Source organism: Ochotona curzoniae, unplaced genomic scaffold, assembly GCF_017591425.1.
Source record: "Ochotona curzoniae isolate NIBS_2020 unplaced genomic scaffold, NIBS_Ocur_1.0 scaffold_4505, whole genome shotgun sequence".
NCBI classification, from domain to species: domain Eukaryota; kingdom Metazoa; phylum Chordata; class Mammalia; order Lagomorpha; family Ochotonidae; genus Ochotona; species Ochotona curzoniae.
The window spans coordinates 33,411,239-33,427,642 of record NW_024467118.1 but is presented as its reverse complement, the minus strand read 5'-3'; the positions used below and the strand labels follow the sequence as shown (position 1 = coordinate 33,427,642).

General features: G+C 48.6%; 1 protein-coding gene across 3 annotated transcripts in view; it reads left to right on the top strand.

The window, feature by feature from the left end:
• The window catches only part of PTK2B (protein tyrosine kinase 2 beta), a 114,515-nt gene that overhangs the window by 91,189 nt on the left and 6,922 nt on the right, over positions 1-16,404 (top strand). For 2 of the 3 annotated variants that reach the window (XM_040966437.1, XM_040966438.1), the window contains exons 11-24: positions 365-482; positions 990-1,029; positions 1,379-1,425; positions 1,952-2,002; positions 2,427-2,524; positions 3,250-3,334; positions 3,471-3,571; positions 3,765-3,880; positions 5,330-5,430; positions 5,601-5,690; positions 6,241-6,445; positions 8,767-8,875; positions 10,004-10,069; positions 11,643-11,768. In XM_040966437.1, coding sequence (XP_040822371.1) covers positions 365-482; positions 990-1,029; positions 1,379-1,425; positions 1,952-2,002; positions 2,427-2,524; positions 3,250-3,334; positions 3,471-3,571; positions 3,765-3,880; positions 5,330-5,430; positions 5,601-5,690; positions 6,241-6,445; positions 8,767-8,875; positions 10,004-10,069; positions 11,643-11,768 — 1,353 coding nt within the window. The remainder of the gene's footprint in view (positions 1-364; positions 483-989; positions 1,030-1,378; positions 1,426-1,951; positions 2,003-2,426; positions 2,525-3,249; positions 3,335-3,470; positions 3,572-3,764; positions 3,881-5,329; positions 5,431-5,600; positions 5,691-6,240; positions 6,446-8,766; positions 8,876-10,003; positions 10,070-11,642; positions 11,769-16,404) is intronic. The other variant, XM_040966439.1, reaches the window with a different exon arrangement.

The following is a 16,404-nucleotide window of genomic DNA, read 5'->3' as shown; positions in this document are numbered from 1 at the left end:
CACGGGTATAAGTCAGAGGCCTGACTCTGACCACATAAACAGTGACTTGAGGGAATTTTTTGTGAATTGAGGAATCAGAAAGGCTGCAGACTGTGGGCCATTTGTCTGTCTCCTTTCGCCTACCTGTCTGTTGCCCCACTCAATGCCCTTCCTTTTCTGTTTCTGCTCTCATGTACTGACCATCTGCCAAGAGTAAGGCATTCAGAGCAAGACAAAGCAGGAGAACTAAGTGCGCCCTCTGGTGCCTACAGCAAATGCGAGCAGAGATAGGAGATGAGGGTCCCACAGCCAGTCTTCTCCAGGCCTTGTGCACCTGTGACCCGAGCTCTGGGAGTCTCATCTCCGGCTGGTCTCCTCTCTGCAGTGCTTGTCCATCAAAACCTCGTCTCCAGCAGAGGCTGAGAACATGGCTGACCTCATTGATGGCTACTGCCGGCTGCAGGGAGAACACAAGGGCTCGCTCATTGTTCATCCCAAGAAAGGTGGGTTTGCACGCAACAGCCCAGGGGCTGAGCCCTGGATGGAGGCACAACCAAGCCAGTCCTCTGGGGGCAGCACAGGAAGAAGCAGAACCAGCAGCCTGAAAGTGAAGGCCAAGACTTCATGAGTGCAGGGAGGCGCACGCTGCCCACCCTGCTCCCTATAGGTCCTCTGGCACATGAGCTGCAGGTCCTGCCCAGGCTGGCCACTGGAGAAGAGGCATATGTTGTGTTGGGAAAATCAGAGCCCTTGCTGGACAACAGCTGGACCGTGTGTGCGTGTATCTGTGTGTCTGGTTTGGGGTGAGAGTCAGGCAGCACAGGCTTGGGCCTGAGCACGTCCTGATTCACACAAGGCTACAAGGAAGACCCCAGCTCTAGCCCAAGGCCTGTGGCGCTCCACTGTGATGCATGGAGAGCACCCCCACGGGGCAGGGCTCTCCTGCGGGAGGGAGCAATGAGAAGGTCAGCTGCCACAGACTCCAGCTCCCCCGCCTCCTCTCTCCACAGATGGTGAGAAGCGGAACAGCCTGCCACAGATCCCCATGCTGTGAGTACAACAGAGAGGTGGAGCCGAGGCCTGAACTCAGCCTGTGTCTACTGTGAGGAGGAAGGACAGGCAGGGGACTCCCAACCGGGAGAAGGCTGGCAGCCCAGCATTTCACAAGGGTGACTTTCCCTCTCAGCAAATGCTGTAGGGGTATGCTGTGCCCTCAGGTGGGAGTGGCTGTTTTCCCTTCCTACATATCCTTGGTGGCCATGGCCAGACTCCCAGGTTCTTCCCATCCAGGACAGCTGCCTCTCCAAACAGGGTGGGTGGGAGGGACCCTGAGGCTGCCTAGTGGGGGCACATTGCCAGGCTCTGAGCTCACCCAGCTTCCACTCCTCACTTCCTACAGAAACCTGGATGATCGGCGGTCCCACTTCTCGGAAAGCTGCAGCATAGGTGAGGCTGCCCGCTGGGTTCTCTGCCCACACCCAAAGCTTCCCACTGGCTTGTGGGCTTCTGCATGCTTTAGTGATGCTGTCCAAGTTTCCCTCCACATTTCAGAAAAATGCCCATGCCCTGTCAGTGATGGCTTATATCATGAGCTGTAATAGTTAACATTGTCTCGGGTGGTCAGGATGAGGCAGCCTGTTCATCTTAGCTCTGACTGTCCGAAGCAGAACAGTCCCAGGATGAGTGGCTTCCAAGCAGACATTTATGCCCCAGCAACACTGATGTCACAGAAAGGGAAACAGAGAATAAGAGAGACGAATCAACATACCCTTAGTGACCCATGTGGGAAATCGTGAATAGGGATCCAACCTAAAGGACCCTCAGCTCTGAGGCCACACAGAAGTCTGGGACAGTGTCCAGGGACTCCCCTGGCTTCCCTACCCTTCCCCCGTGGCTCTGTAGGCCTGCAGATGGGAGCCATGCCCTGATGCTCAACAGTGCCCGTGGGGTGGGCCTCTTCCTGTCATTCTAGAGTCTGACATCTATGCAGAGATTCCCGATGAGACTCTGAGGAGGTCAGGAGGTAAGTCCTTGACCCCACCATGGTGGCCTGGCCAGAGCCCTGGGAGGTGACACAATGGGCATTTGGAGGATGCCACGAGGAACATGGGCCCTTCTTTCCTTTATTGGTCCTCCCCTGTATGTGGATCAGACCCGAGTGCACCAGAGGCATCCTTGGTGGAAAAGCAAAGATGGTTCATTTTATCCTGCACTGATTGAACTTTCATCTTTCTGTGGAGTTGTGGGGAATTCTAAAAATATGGAACAGGGATCCTGCCTTCCAAAAACATGGGTTCATGGCTCTTCCATGGGTCAGAGATGATGGAACATTCTAGACCCCGGCTCCCAGCCTGGCCCATGGATAGGAAGAGACTGGGAATTCCTGGTGTTAGCAGGGATGCAAGCCGGTCTCTGTGCCCAGGACTTTGTTCTCTCCATCTGTTCAGGCCTGCAGTATGGCATCTCCCGTGAAGACGTGGTTCTGAATCGTATTCTTGGTGAAGGCTTCTTTGGGGAGGTCTATGAAGGGATCTACACCAATCACGTGAGTTCTGCTCCTCTCAGCACTCCTTTTCCACTGTGGGCAAGACACCTGGTTGGAGGTGGGCTCTCCTTCATGTGGGCTGGCATCACCCAGCAGTGATGGGGGCGAGAGTCCTTTCTGAGAAGGAGCACCAAGTGCCAGAGCTTGAAGTCTAGAAGCAGGACCTGGAAGTGTCACTGCGGCTCAGTGAAACATACGGAGCTTGGGAGGCAGGGTACACATAGGGTTCCTAGCAGAGAGAAAGCGAGCTGCTGGGCAGTTTGTGTACAGGTCAGTGATGGACATTTAAATGTCTCTATGATCAGGCTTCCAGCAGGCCTGGCATGGGGCTGGTAGAAAGAACCAATAGAAAGGGGCAGAGAGAATGTAAAACACAGCATGAATGAGCAGGAGAAAGGCTGGTCTCATGCCTCTAGTAGCCTTGAGAATCCCCTGCCTCATATACCTGCCGACTTCAGAAGATCAAGCATATCCACCACCATCCCCGCCACCAACATGCTCAAGCTTTCATCTGGACAACCATGAAGGAGTTTCTTCTAGAAAGTTCTTTTTAGTTCTAACACAGCCTGACTAAGAAAGTGAGGCAAAGCAGGAGTAGGGAAGTCTCCAGCCTGGCGTTGGCTGGCAGCAAAGTTGTCCCTGGGTAGTCCATCCTGGGGCTGGGGAGGGCCTCATGATTGTGAATACTCACCTGGACCAAATCCTTGAATTCACTGTTGTTGCAGAAAGGGGAGAAAATCAGCGTGGCTGTCAAGACCTGCAAAAAAGACTGTACTCTGGACAACAAGGAAAAGTTCATGAGTGAGGCAGGTAGGTGACCTGGGGGATGGGACCCCTGAGACTCCTCACACCTCCAAGGAGGGAGGGACCTTGGAGTCTGGGAGAGAACTGGTGGGGCCCGGACCTTGGAGCTGTCCTGAGCCATTCTGGATGCCCCCCACCGCAGTGATCATGAAGAACCTTGACCACCCACACATCGTGAAGCTGATGGGCATCATCGAGGAGGAGCCCACCTGGATCATCATGGAGTTGTACCCCTATGGGGAGGTGAGTGGAGGAGCCGTGGATAGCTGGGCACTCTGCTCCCAGCTTCCTGCCTTCTGTTTGTAGAGGAAGCCAATGTTTTGCTGGCTGTGGATTTGCCCTCCCCGCACCTGCTACCACCTCTCCTGGCAGAGTTGGTGGCTCCATGTAGGAAGGCTCACTGGGACCCCTGATGACTCCTTTCCCCTTTCTGCAGCTGGGCCATTACCTGGAGCGCAACAAGAACTCCCTGAAGGTGCTTACGCTTGTTCTGTACTCGCTGCAGATTTGCAAGGCTATGGCCTACCTGGAGAGCCTCAACTGTGTGCACAGGTAGGCATAGGGGAGGGAGACAGCAGAGTGGCACAGGAGCAGGGCCCTTTCTCTTGATTCTTTGGAAGGTTGAGGCAGGGAATGCACAGACAGTGCTGCAGTCTCAGAGTTCAGCCCAGTATGGCACCCAAGCATGCCCTGCAGCTCTGTTTCCACATCTGTCATATTCATACAGCTGTGTGTGTCTTGTCGGGTAGCTGATAGAGCAATGCTTTGCCCCAGGAAGCTAGGTATAGCTCAATACCTTGTATCTGCTCCTCTGTGAGTGCCCCGGAGTAGCTCCCTGCCTCACTCGGACCTTCTGCTTCCCTGGCTTTTCCAGACAAACCACCCGGTCCAGGAAGAAGGTGCTGGGCTAAGGCAGCACCAGGAAGACCCTGGGGTCCAGGCGACCCTTGGGTCATACAGTTGACTCCTCTTCCAACTCTCTTTGTTGTCTTCCCCTGAGTCTCTCACCTTGGGATGTGACTCCCTGTAAGAGGCAGTCAAGGGCTGCCTACCCCGCCTTGACATGAGCCTTGTGGCTTTGTATCGGGTTCTGTGCCAAGTCATGTGAGAAGACATTAGCATGCATTCAGTCACACACCCATTTATTTGCTCATTCAGCACATACTGTGTGGATTCTTTTTAATGCTGAGCAGTCCTAGACTCTGAAACAGAGTCCTGGTCAAAACACACAACTCTTCCCTGAGGAGCTTCCAACATGAACATCAAGAATGCCACTTAAATAGCTGTGGTCTAATGTGGTAGAGTAATAATTTGTTTCCTTGAAGTATTTGAAATTGTCATGCTTTTAGGCCATCTTAAAAAAAAAAAAAAGAGGAGCCTACCTGTGAGAACTAGTTTGGGGTTGGTAATTATGCCAAGAATACAAGATGGACTGAGTCAGCAGGTGCTCCTGCTTGAAAACATGGCAGGGAGAGAGTAAGAGTGATGCTATGGAATTAGTCCACCTGCTGGGCAAGTTCCTTCTACTCTCTGTACCTGAGTCTCCTCACGCGTACCAAGGGAGATACTATGGATGCCTGAGTGGTCCCGTGGACATGCAGAATGGAAAAGAAAAGGGGCAACTAGGGGAATTGCTGGGGTTTATCCTTGAAGAATCAATGAATGATAGCTTCCCCAGTAAGGGGACAAGACAGGCAAGGGTGTCAGAAGGGAAAAGGGTGAGCAAGTTCCGGGTGCCTGAAATAGGCCTTAAGAAGGGGATTCATGAAGAGAAGGGACAGTGGAAGGCAAAGATCGACAGTGAGGTAAACAGAGCTGGCACAGGGCTATAGTGAGATGACTTTCTGGGGGCAGTGACCCACAGAAGCCCCCTAATGCTGTGCTGGAGCTGTGACCCTGGCCAGCCAACTTCCCTCTGTCCTCCTGGTCCTCCATGTGCGTCTGTCTCTCTGAGGCATTCCTGCTCCCATTGGTGGCATTGCCTCCCTATCCTTCTGCCAGAGACATTGCTGTCCGGAACATCCTAGTGGCCTCCCCTGAGTGTGTGAAGCTAGGTGACTTCGGCCTGTCCCGGTACATTGAGGATGAGGAGTATTACAAAGGTGAGTGGTGGGGAGGGGTCTGGCTGCTTCACTCCAAGAGGGCTCCCTGAAACCATAGTCCTGGGAGAGAGGAACTCCAGGCCAAAGGTCTCTCTGGAGTTAGGTTGTATTTCTGGATACTAGATCTCTCTTCCCTAAATAATTCCTGCAAACCTCTCTCCCACCCAAAGCCTCTGTGACTCGCCTGCCCATCAAGTGGATGTCCCCTGAGTCCATCAACTTCCGCCGCTTCACGACGGCCAGTGATGTCTGGATGTTTGGTGAGTGACTGTGGGAAAGGCCTTGGGTTCTCACCTCTGTGACAAGGACTAGAAGAGTATGGGGAGCTGTGGCCTGCCCTCCACCCCCCAGTTCCCAGGGTCTGGGACCAGCTCCAGCAGTCTCGGAGCAGTCCCTGGAGTGGAGATGCTAGCAGTGGGTGGGAGGCCATCATGGGCCAACGGCTGGCCTAGGATGTCCGGGTTCAAGTTACTGTAATTTCCTAATGAGGAGACTGAAGCTAATATGTATTAGGCTGACAAGTACACGGGTTTTACACCCACTTTCTCGGAGGGAGGGACTTCCTCCTAAGAGAGGGCCACTTCCTGACCCCATAACACCCAAGGCCCCATGTTGAAAGAGTCTAGGGAAGAAGGCCTTGGTTAATAGATCCCTAGGGCAGACTCCGGTGATGGGCCCAAAAGATATTAAAGAGGCAAGACAGCTCAAGAGCTCCTTTGTCTGATGCATCTGCCAATTGCCCTTGGTGTCGTGGGAGTGTGGACCTGACTCTCTGCAGCACATGGCCTGAGCCCTTCCCTCTGTCCTCAGCCGTGTGCATGTGGGAGATTCTGAGCTTTGGGAAGCAGCCCTTCTTCTGGCTGGAGAACAAGGATGTCATCGGGGTACTCGAGAAAGGGGATCGACTGCCCAAGCCTGACCTCTGCCCACCCATCCTTTATACCCTCATGACCCGCTGCTGGGACTACGACCCCAGTGACCGACCCCGCTTCACCGAGCTCGTGTGCAGCCTCAGGTGAGCATGGAGCAGGGTTCTGTGGACAGAAGGCCTGCTGGGCTGCCCAGAGGGCAAGACTCCTGTCAGCAGCAGCACTGGAAAGTTAACAATAGGCTTCCCTGACCAGATGTGAGCAGACCCTCCCCAGTCCTAGACAGCATGTGTCAGAGTTGCTCAACTGAGGCAGTGACCAGAGGGGCTTTGCTTTCACACCCACATATCTCCCCTTCTGACCAACACTGAACCATACGTCCAGTGGGATTAGCTAATCCTTCCAGCAGAGGCATGGCATCAGACACTTGGTGTAGACACACTCAATAGCTCTGCCAGAGGAGGGAAGATTGAGACCAAAGTCACTGTCAGATACAAGCTTAGCAACAAGGTGAGCCTAGCAAAGTCTTGTCCCTCTGAGGTTGGTGTCTCACCTGGAGAACCTGCTCAGAAAGTATTCCTGTGGATTGGAATCAAAGACTTGAGGCAGACTCTCAGTGATGGGCTTGTGCTCTCTGCAGAATTTGGAGCCTGCTCCTGCTTTCCCTGCACCATGGTGTCCTCTCTACTTCAAAAGCTCCTAGGAACTGGGGCAGCTCCAGACCATTGCCAGGAGCTGGAAACTCAATTTGGGTCTCCCATGTGGGTAGCTGGAATCTAATACTTGAGCTATCATTTGCTGCCACTCAGACTGTATACTAATAGGAATCAGAAATGTAGCTAGGACTTGAACTCAGGCACTCCTAAAAGGGCTGTAGGCATCCCACATGGAGTTTGATCTCTACACCAAATGCCTACCCCCTTTTGACTTCCTTTAAAGATGATAGTTAGAAAACCTTTTCTGTAACATTTTGAGCTTTTAGTCCTTAGCTCTTCCAGTATAGCTCTTAAAATAGCTGTAGATAATATGTAAATGAATGCAAATAGCTGTGTCACCCCCCAAAATTTGTAGATCCTGAAATTTGAATATCATATAGTTTTCTTATGTTATAAAATCCTTTTATCTCTTCTTCTTTTCTTTTTTAACCACTAAAAAACATGCAGAGTCTTCTTAGTTTGAGATTGTCCAGCAATAGGTAAATGGCCAAATTTGATCTTGCAGTCTATACTTTGCTAGCTCCTGCTATACAAATCTCATACTTTGAATTTCAAGGGGACAAGACCATAGCCATGGACTCTTCCTGGTAGGAGAAATCTCAGGAAATGCTGTAACTCCGCAGGCCAGGCAGGGAAGGCAACAGAAATGATTGCAGAGGCCCCAGCACAGTCTCTGAAACCTCTGGTCCTCATCAACACTCTTGACTCATTCTACACTCATCTGCTGCCCTTTCCTAAGGGAAGTGTGAGAAGCAGAGAATCCAGGAGAAAAGTGTTTGAAAGATAGCGTTTGAGAGGGCAAATGTTCCCAAGGGTGAGGACACAGCATGTTCTGAGACCCTAAAAAGATCATAGGCAGTGAGGTAGGACCCCATCTTTGGACCAGCAAGGCCCCCTCTTTCAGATGGAATATTCTTCTCTGTGGAATCCAGAGATGGCCAAAGACCCAGAGAAACCTACAATGTCTCTGTCAGTTCCTGTTTGAGACTTAAGAAAGGATTTTATTTGTATTTCCCAATCTTAGGGGTAGAAATATGTTTAATATCATATTTTGAGAATTCCTCCACGTCATACCAGTCACTGTTTTAGAATTCATTTACCAATAAAATGTAATCGCTATATAATGAATTTGCATCACACATAGTGTCATACATACACTTTGAAACCACAGCATACATGGTATGGATCTAGCAATATATTATGCTTGGCACACATAGGAACAACAGATTCAGGAACCCCTTGCAAGGATCCCAGGCTTCTTCGGGGCCTGTGGTTGCCAGGTTGTGACACACACACCTAATTGGCATGTGAGAGAGGTCCCTAGGCCCCTCAGTAAACCCCAGGAGTGTGTGGGATGGCTCTTGGATTGATGAGAAGCAGGACATGTGCAGTTGAGGCCTGGTCAGAATGTTGGCGGAGGCTTTGATCTATAAATGCAATTGATACCACACAGACACGAGAGAGCCAGAGGCATGGGGAAGCAGAACTGTAGCCAGCTCAGCCTGGCCCTCCAAGCATGGTTTCTCAGATTTGTTACTGCGATCCTCCCAGCCTTAGGGAGGAGGCAGCCTCAGGGTTCCTCTCCCAGCCTGCCACAGTTTCCCAGGGCCACTGCAGGGGAGGTAGAAATGGAAGTGAGAGGCGGTGGTGCTCACCTAGGTTCGTCCAGGCTCCAGTGCAGAGAAGAGCACTGAGGAGCATCTGACCTTGACCTTGTTTCTCTCTTCTTATCTGACCTTACTCCATGACAGTGACATTTATCAGATGGAGAAGGACATTGCTATAGAGCAGGAGAGGAATGCTCGCTACCGACCTCCCAAAATCTTGGAACCCACAGGCTTCCAGGAACCCCCACCCAAGGTAAGCCAAGCTCTGGCCTTACTGACTTCGTGAGTGACAGCACAGATGAATCCTTTTGCCAATGTTTCCCTTTACAACCCAGGTAGGTGCTCCCCTGCAGTGCTTTCTCAGCCCCCAACCTGATTGCCCATCAGCACCAAACTCAGCCCCTGGCCGGTGGAATCTGAGACAGCACACACCTTGTGGGACAGTTGGTCAAGAGTTTCCCAAAAAAGCCTGCACACTTTTCTTCTAGAAGTTTTTTAGGGGCAGATTAGATTGCCTGAGGGCATGGAATTGGGGTGTCCTAGTCTCCTTAGGGACAGTCTCTGTCCAAAGTCCTGGACTCAGGCACCAGGGCTGTATTGCTATGCCATCAGGTGGGTGGGTTTCAAAAGATGAAGCCTATGTCAGTCACCACAAGCTGCTGTAATGCAATGCTATTGACAGGGTGACATAAATGGCAAACCTCATCTCGCCCTTCTGGAGGCTGCACATCCAAGTTCAGGGTGCTCATGGCTGGCGAGGGTCCTTTCCATGATTACAAATGGCCTCCTCCTCACTATATTCTCACCGAAGGGAAAGAGTTCAATCTCTTGTCTCTCTTTTTCCTCTTTTAAAAACACCAATCACATCACAAGATCTCTACCCTCTTGATTTCATCTAAGCCAATCACTTCCCAAAGACTCCCATCTCTGAATACTCTGACATTGGGAATTAGGGCTTCAGCATGTGAATTTGGAGGGTGAACAGGAGCTTTTCTTGTTGTCTCCCTTGCATGGCAAGCCCTTCCGTTTCCTTGGGCTTAAGTCAGCTTTCATCTCCTCCTTGAGCCCCCAGCGCTGAGCCCTCCATGCTCTCTAGCCTCTGAACTGACTCAGCAGGTGCCACCACATACAGCGAGGCTATCTGCTCAGGGTCTGATCAGCAACAGCCCCCAGGAGGGCAGAGAGGCCAGTCTCTTTGTGTCTGCCCAGTACTCAACAGGTAATCAATGGATGGAAATGATTTTAATGATAACTTGGTCCCTCATCTCTCCTTCACTCTGAATAACAGCTTCAGCTATCTCTGACCTTGGGGAGTTGTGTTCACTCAAGGAGAGAGAGAGAGAGAGAAAGACAACTGATAAACTCTGTGTTCCTCTTACAGCCCAGCCGGCCCAAGTATAGACCCCCTCCACAAACCAACCTTCTGGCTCCCAAGCTGCAATTCCAGGTAAATGTGTAACAAGGGAATGGTCCTTCCTGAAATGCCATTCTTGTGCCTGTGAGGAGCGGTGGTCACCTGCCTCGGTGACTGATGTTGGCTCTTCCTCAGCACCTTGGACAGAATTCGAACTCAGAACAAAAGAGCAGAAATGTGATTGTGCCAGGTTATCCTCAGCTCAGAAGACTAGCCTTAACCCGAGTGCATTGCTCTGTAATGTCTATTGCTTCATGTGCCTGCCTGCAGCTGCTTCCCTGTGTCCAAAGCTTCCCTGGCCTCCTACCCCGAGCAAAACCTGCTGAAAAGCAACCCCAGGGAGCTGAGGACAGCCAATGTTTTCCAGAGAATGGAAATGCCCCCTGGGGTTCCTGCTGAGGCCCTGACCAGAACATGTATGGGCAGTGATGAGAAAGCAGGGTTCTATCTGAGCTTTCTCCCACTTCCATTACTGCTGACCACGAATCTTACCAAGGTTGTGGGTCTCAACTCAAGATATCTGTTGTCTCAACATCACTCTGCTCTCATATCTAGGTGAGAGGAGCCCAACCTCCTCTCTTTTCTTCTTTTGCATCTTTGAGCTCAGAGTTGTTAAAAAAATGGGGCATCTTAACCAAGAGAAACAATGTCAGTGTTCTTGGTGCTGCCTACAGAAACTGGTGTCTTATTATATACTTATTGTGAAGGAAATGTCTCTGCCAAAACAAGCCCTTCCCAAGAACTAACAGAGAAGTCTTTGTGTGAAGAAAGACTTGCTTTAGGAGGACGCAGCATTCTTGACAGAGATGCATGCTCTTATGTGGTATTTAAAATAGTGGTACTTTTTTTTTCATTTAAAACTAGTTTGGGACAGACATGTGGCACAGCAGTTGAACTGTCTCTTTGGACCCAAGCACCCAGTATCAGGGTACCTGATGCTGAATCCCAGCTGTTTGGTCCATCTAAAGCACATTGTGGAAGGCAGCAGTTGGTGGCCTAAGGACTTAGATTCCTGCTACCTCCAGAGGAGACTCCTGGCTTCAGCCTGGCCCACCTTAGGAAGTGATGACTGATGCAGGGGTGGAAGTGTGTGTGTGTGTGTGTGTGTGTGTGTGTGTGTGTGTGTGTAATATAAGTACACATATACGTCTATATCCACATAATTCTGAAGGAAGGCTCATGGACTAAGTAATTAAAAGATAAGTTGATTTTGGAACAAGAATGTTTGAAGTCCACATGTCTGCCTACTGATAAGTAAATCAGTTGATCGTCTATGGGCCAGTCATTTCTTCTGATTTGTGACACAAGTACAGAGCATCTCTCTTTTCTGAGAGGTCCTGAGAGAAGGGACTTTGTCTCAGATCAATAACATGTTTGGACTTCCTGTGCACAGAGCATCATAGAGGGTAGCAGATCCATTAGGAGAATGGGAGGGCACATTGCTGTGCCATGTTTCTCAGGGCCAATGAAACACCCACATCACATTCACATTGGCTCCTGGAGAACAAGCCCTGTATCATTTCTTTGTGCTCATGTTTGCAGCAGCTAATTGTCCGCCTTCTTGCCTTGTCCTTGTGCCTTGTGCTTCTTTGCTTCTCCTGAATAGGTCCCCGAGGGTCTGTGTGCCAGCTCTCCCACGCTCACCAGCCCTATGGAGTACCCATCTCCTGTAAACTCGCTGCACACCCCGCCTCTGCACCGACATAATGTCTTCAAGCGCCACAGCATGCGGGTAAGCAGTCCCTGCATGCTGAGCCCTGGCCAGGAGCAAGGAGGTTGCCGGAGGGAGGTGGATTGGAACAGAGAATGCCACATCCCTAGGCTCAGGAGGTGCTCTCCCCCTTGCATGCACTGGACGCTGGTGTGCTGTGAACAAACTGGACAGGCTCTGCTTCTGTGGACATCAGCTGGACCTGGAACTGCTCTTGTCTCTCCTGTTGCTGTGGCAAAGGAAATCTCCAGGGGAAGCGTGGGCCATGGATGATGTGCAAACTCCAGGGGACAGAGTACAGCCTTGCTAGGTTGTGCTGGCGAGTCAAAGAGCTTTGGGGTTCGTTTGTAGCCCCACACTTCCCGGCTGCCCGAGCGCCTGATTGCTAATTTGTCAAAGGCAAAGCTTAGCCCTGTGGCTGCTCCTCCTGCTGCTTTTGGAAGCTTAAGGGTTAGGGCAGACACAGGGTCACTAACAGGCTGGAGACAGAGGCTAAGCCACCTCTTCAGCCACCTCTCTGTTGTCCACTGACGGTGGGACTCAGTGTTCCAGGGACTAGCTTCTGACTGTCAAGTTTATTTAAAGCCGATGCCCCATCATGTCCTTTAATAAAAATGACCACATGTAGTCAGTTGCTATGAATATTTGTTACATTCCACTAAGCTGTCAAGCAGAGCAAAACCCTTATGATTTTAGTGTAACCTGTGTATACAGGTATAATGTGTCAGGCACAGGATACATAGCTCTAAAAATGTATGCAAATAAGATGACATAATAGTGTATTTCAAAATGTTATTTAAAAGAAAGAAGAAAATTTCTGTGAAATGCCTTCCTACTTCTGTGCTGCTATTTTTTAGCAAAATTTTGAAATGAGCCTGACAACCAGGAATTCCAGACATCAAGATCTGTTGTGAAATTAATTTGCCCCGACCTCCTTCCTTTTTCTCTTTTACATGGATTTAACAAATTTCTGTATTTGTATGTGCTTAACAATACTAAATCAATCTTTTAAGAATAGACTACAATTTAGGGAGAGTTCAGTTCCTGAATGCTCCTACCCTTGACTCTCTGTTCATAATTAATTAGGTTTTAGTGAGTTTTACTTTAAAAAAATATGTGCTAGGAAAGGAGCCATTTTATACCTTTAATGGGTAGCATTGCCTTTGTCTAATCCCTGCTTCCCTGGGAGGACTTTGTTTGGTTCCATAAAGGCAGACTGCGCAGCAGGCCAAAAAAAAAAAAAAGGACAGGGTGCAGGGGAGAAAGAGAGTGCTTTGTGTCAGGGGTTTAGAAGTAACTGCCTTCCATAGGAAACTCCAACTAAAAGAACATGGTGAATATTCCCTTAAATAAACAAAAAAGTTAAAAATATAAACTCCACTTTATGGTATGGATCAGAATAAAACCCTTTCCAGGTAGAAAAAGTATAATAGGTCCCCTACAAGGTGTTTGAAAGCATTTAACCACCATTCAGAGATGATCTCCCCACGAAAATGATTCATTTCTACTGATCGAGTACAGAGCCTGATTCATCTGACCATCTGTGCAATCCTACACCAAGGACAGGATGGCCACAGTCTCCTTGAAGACCTCACAACTGACATTTAAAATAAGAAAATGCTGGCCTGGCACAATAGCCTAGTGGCTAAAGTCCTCATCTTGCATGCACTGGGATCCTATATGGACATCAGTTCGTGTCCCCACAGCCCTGCTTCCCATCCAGCTCCCTGCTTGTGGCCTGAGAAAGCAGTCGAGGAGAGCCCAAAGCCTTGGGACCCTGTACCTGTGTGGGAGACCTAGAAAAGGCTCCTGGCTCCTGGCTTTGGATAGGTGTGGTTCTGGCCATTGCTGCCGCTTGGGGAGTTAATCAGCAGATGGAAGATTTTCCTCTCTGTCTCTCTTTCTCTCTGTATATCTGACTTTCCAACAAAAAAAATTTTTAAAAAATAAATAAATCTTAAAAAAAAAGAAAGAAACGAAAAAAACCTGCAACAGCAGTCTGCTGCATGCGTAATTGCAGGATGCTGTCCTAGGTGCTGAAGTGTGACTAGGACAGGGAATCTGCTGCTTCCCAAAGGCTTGCCCTTGGGACACATTCACCTGTAATGGAAGCCAGAAAGTGGAATTTTAGAGAGGAGACAATCTCTTTCCAAGTGTCTTTCCTAGCTGGGTCTTAGAGAATGGGAAACACTTGGAAGAAGAAACTGGAGTGCAAGGGTTAGATAAGACAGAGGGGTCAGAGAGAGAGCAAAGACTGAGTGATGAGAAGCCACAGGACAAGTAGAGAAACTATTGGCTAGAAGAAGGCGGGAACCTGTGGAGGTCGAAATAAGGCTGGCCGAAGGAGCTGTAATCTAGACATGGAAGATATTCTAGCTTTATGAGAATCATTTTAAAACAGCTCAGGGTGTCTTCTAACAGCATAATGAAATCAATGGTGTCCCTGTCAAGTCCCTGAATGCAATTCAATCCTCCCTAAAAAAACTAATTGGTTTTTTTAAAAAGTTTTTATTTTCTGCTTGAGTTTTATTATGAAACTGAAAGACATTAGAATAAGTTCTCAAATATATTCACATTAAATCATGTGGTAGGGCCAAGCATTATAATGATGGAAATCTCTTGGCATTTACAGAACTGACAATGTTTTGACCTGTAACCCATTCTGCCAGTGCTTTTTTTTTTTTAATTATTGCATCTGTAACTTCCTAACTCTATAGTTAAAACTTTTGACTAAGGTACCTGGTTGTCACTGTTTGCTAATTGCTGGGGACAGCCGTAATGCAATGTTTTCAGGTGTTGGTGTTTTGCTGGAGTTATTTATTGCCTTAAAATTCCCTCACTTTGGATGATTGGCCTCTATGAAATAAATCTTATTTTATCAATTCTATCATCATAGAAGACATTTACATTCTAGATTTTTTTTTCAAAATATCTAGCTTAGTGGCTCTCAATTCAGGTGATTTTGCCTCTAAAGAGATGGCTGGCAATGTCTTGGAGGCATTTTTGTGACCAACCAGATATTTGCCACTGCCATTAATCCAACACTTGAGACACCCACATCAGATATCAGAGTGCCTGGGTTTGAGTTTTACTCTGCTTCATATTGTAGCTTCCTGTAAATTCATGTCATGGGAAATAGCCAGTAGTGGTTCAACAACTTGAGTCTCTGCCATAGGGGAGACTCATATTGAGATTTGGCCTGACCCAGCCTCAACTATTTTAGCCAATGAACCAAAGAATAAAAGATCTCTATGCACTTTCCTCTTTCTCCTCCCTCTCTCTCTCTATCTCTCTCTCACACATACTCTCTTTTCCTATACCTCCATCTCTGTCTCCGAGCCTTTCAGAGAAATAAACATTTCTTTAAAAAAATGCTTTTTGGCCTCAGTTGCTGATAGTACAGAAGTAGAGAAGCCCTGGTTAAGCGTTGTTTCATTAGCCCTATGAGGACAGGGACATTATACACTTTAAAATCAGTGTCCTCCTAGTGCCCCGCTCCATAACTGCTGCGTAGTATTTTCTAAATAAGTAGTTGCTGAATATATTAATGAGCAAAGATTATTTTGGCAAGAGGTCTAACTGATAGGGAAAAATATTGTTAGAAATTAAAATCAGAGCCCGGTGGCGTGGCCTAGTGGCTGAAATTCTCGACTTGAACACACCAGGATCCCATATGGGTGCCGGTTCTAATCCTGGCAGCTCCACTTCCCATCCAGCTCCCTGCTTGTGGCCTGGGAAAGCAGTCGAGGACGGCCCAATGCTTTGGGATCCTGCACCCGTGTGGGAGACCCAGAGGAGGTTCCTGTCTCCTGGCTTCAGATTGGCTCAGCTCTAGCTGTTGTAGCCACTTGGGGGGTGAACCAGCACATGGAAGATCTTCCTCTCTGTCTCTCCTCCTCTCTATATATCTGACTTTGTAATAAAAATAAATAAATATTTAAAAAGAAATTAAAATCAGTAATTGAAGTTCTCAAAGAACTATTTTTTTAAACTAGTTGTAACTATTTTTTACTCCTGTATTCCACTATTTTTTAAAGTGTGTTTTATAGGCTTTAGTGGGGAAACTCTTTGAAAAAAGGCTTGACAAGGATTAGGGCTTGCTAGAAGTAAGAAGACATAATTGTTAACATTTTCTACAAGTGGCTTGTATATAAACTGGCCACTTCAAGGAAAAAGGAATCGAAAGTCCTTCTGTCTGGGACATCAGAGTAGGAGTGTGACCCTGGCGAAGGCGAGCTCTTGGCTTTGTGCAGTGAAGAGGTGCCAACAGGGGTAGGTGTGACACAGCACATCGAGCTGGTGCTTGGGGTGCCTGCGTCCCACACAGGAGTGTTCTGGACCAAGTCCTGGCGGCTCTACTTCCTATCCACACCCCTACTATTTTGCCTAGGAAGCAGCAGATAATAGCTGGAGTACTGGAGTCCCTGCCTTCCACATGGAAGATCAAATGGTTCCTTACTCCTGTATTCCATTGAGCTCAGCCCCAGCTACTGTGACCATTTCGGGGACTGAATCAATGGATGGAAGACATCTCACTCTCTCTGTGTCTCTGTCACTCTGTTTTGCAAATACATTAATTAATTTTTTAAAAAGGTGCTAGTAACACTCTTCTTCCTTTACTCAGAGACTAAAGTGATTATGTACAGCAGGGAAAAAA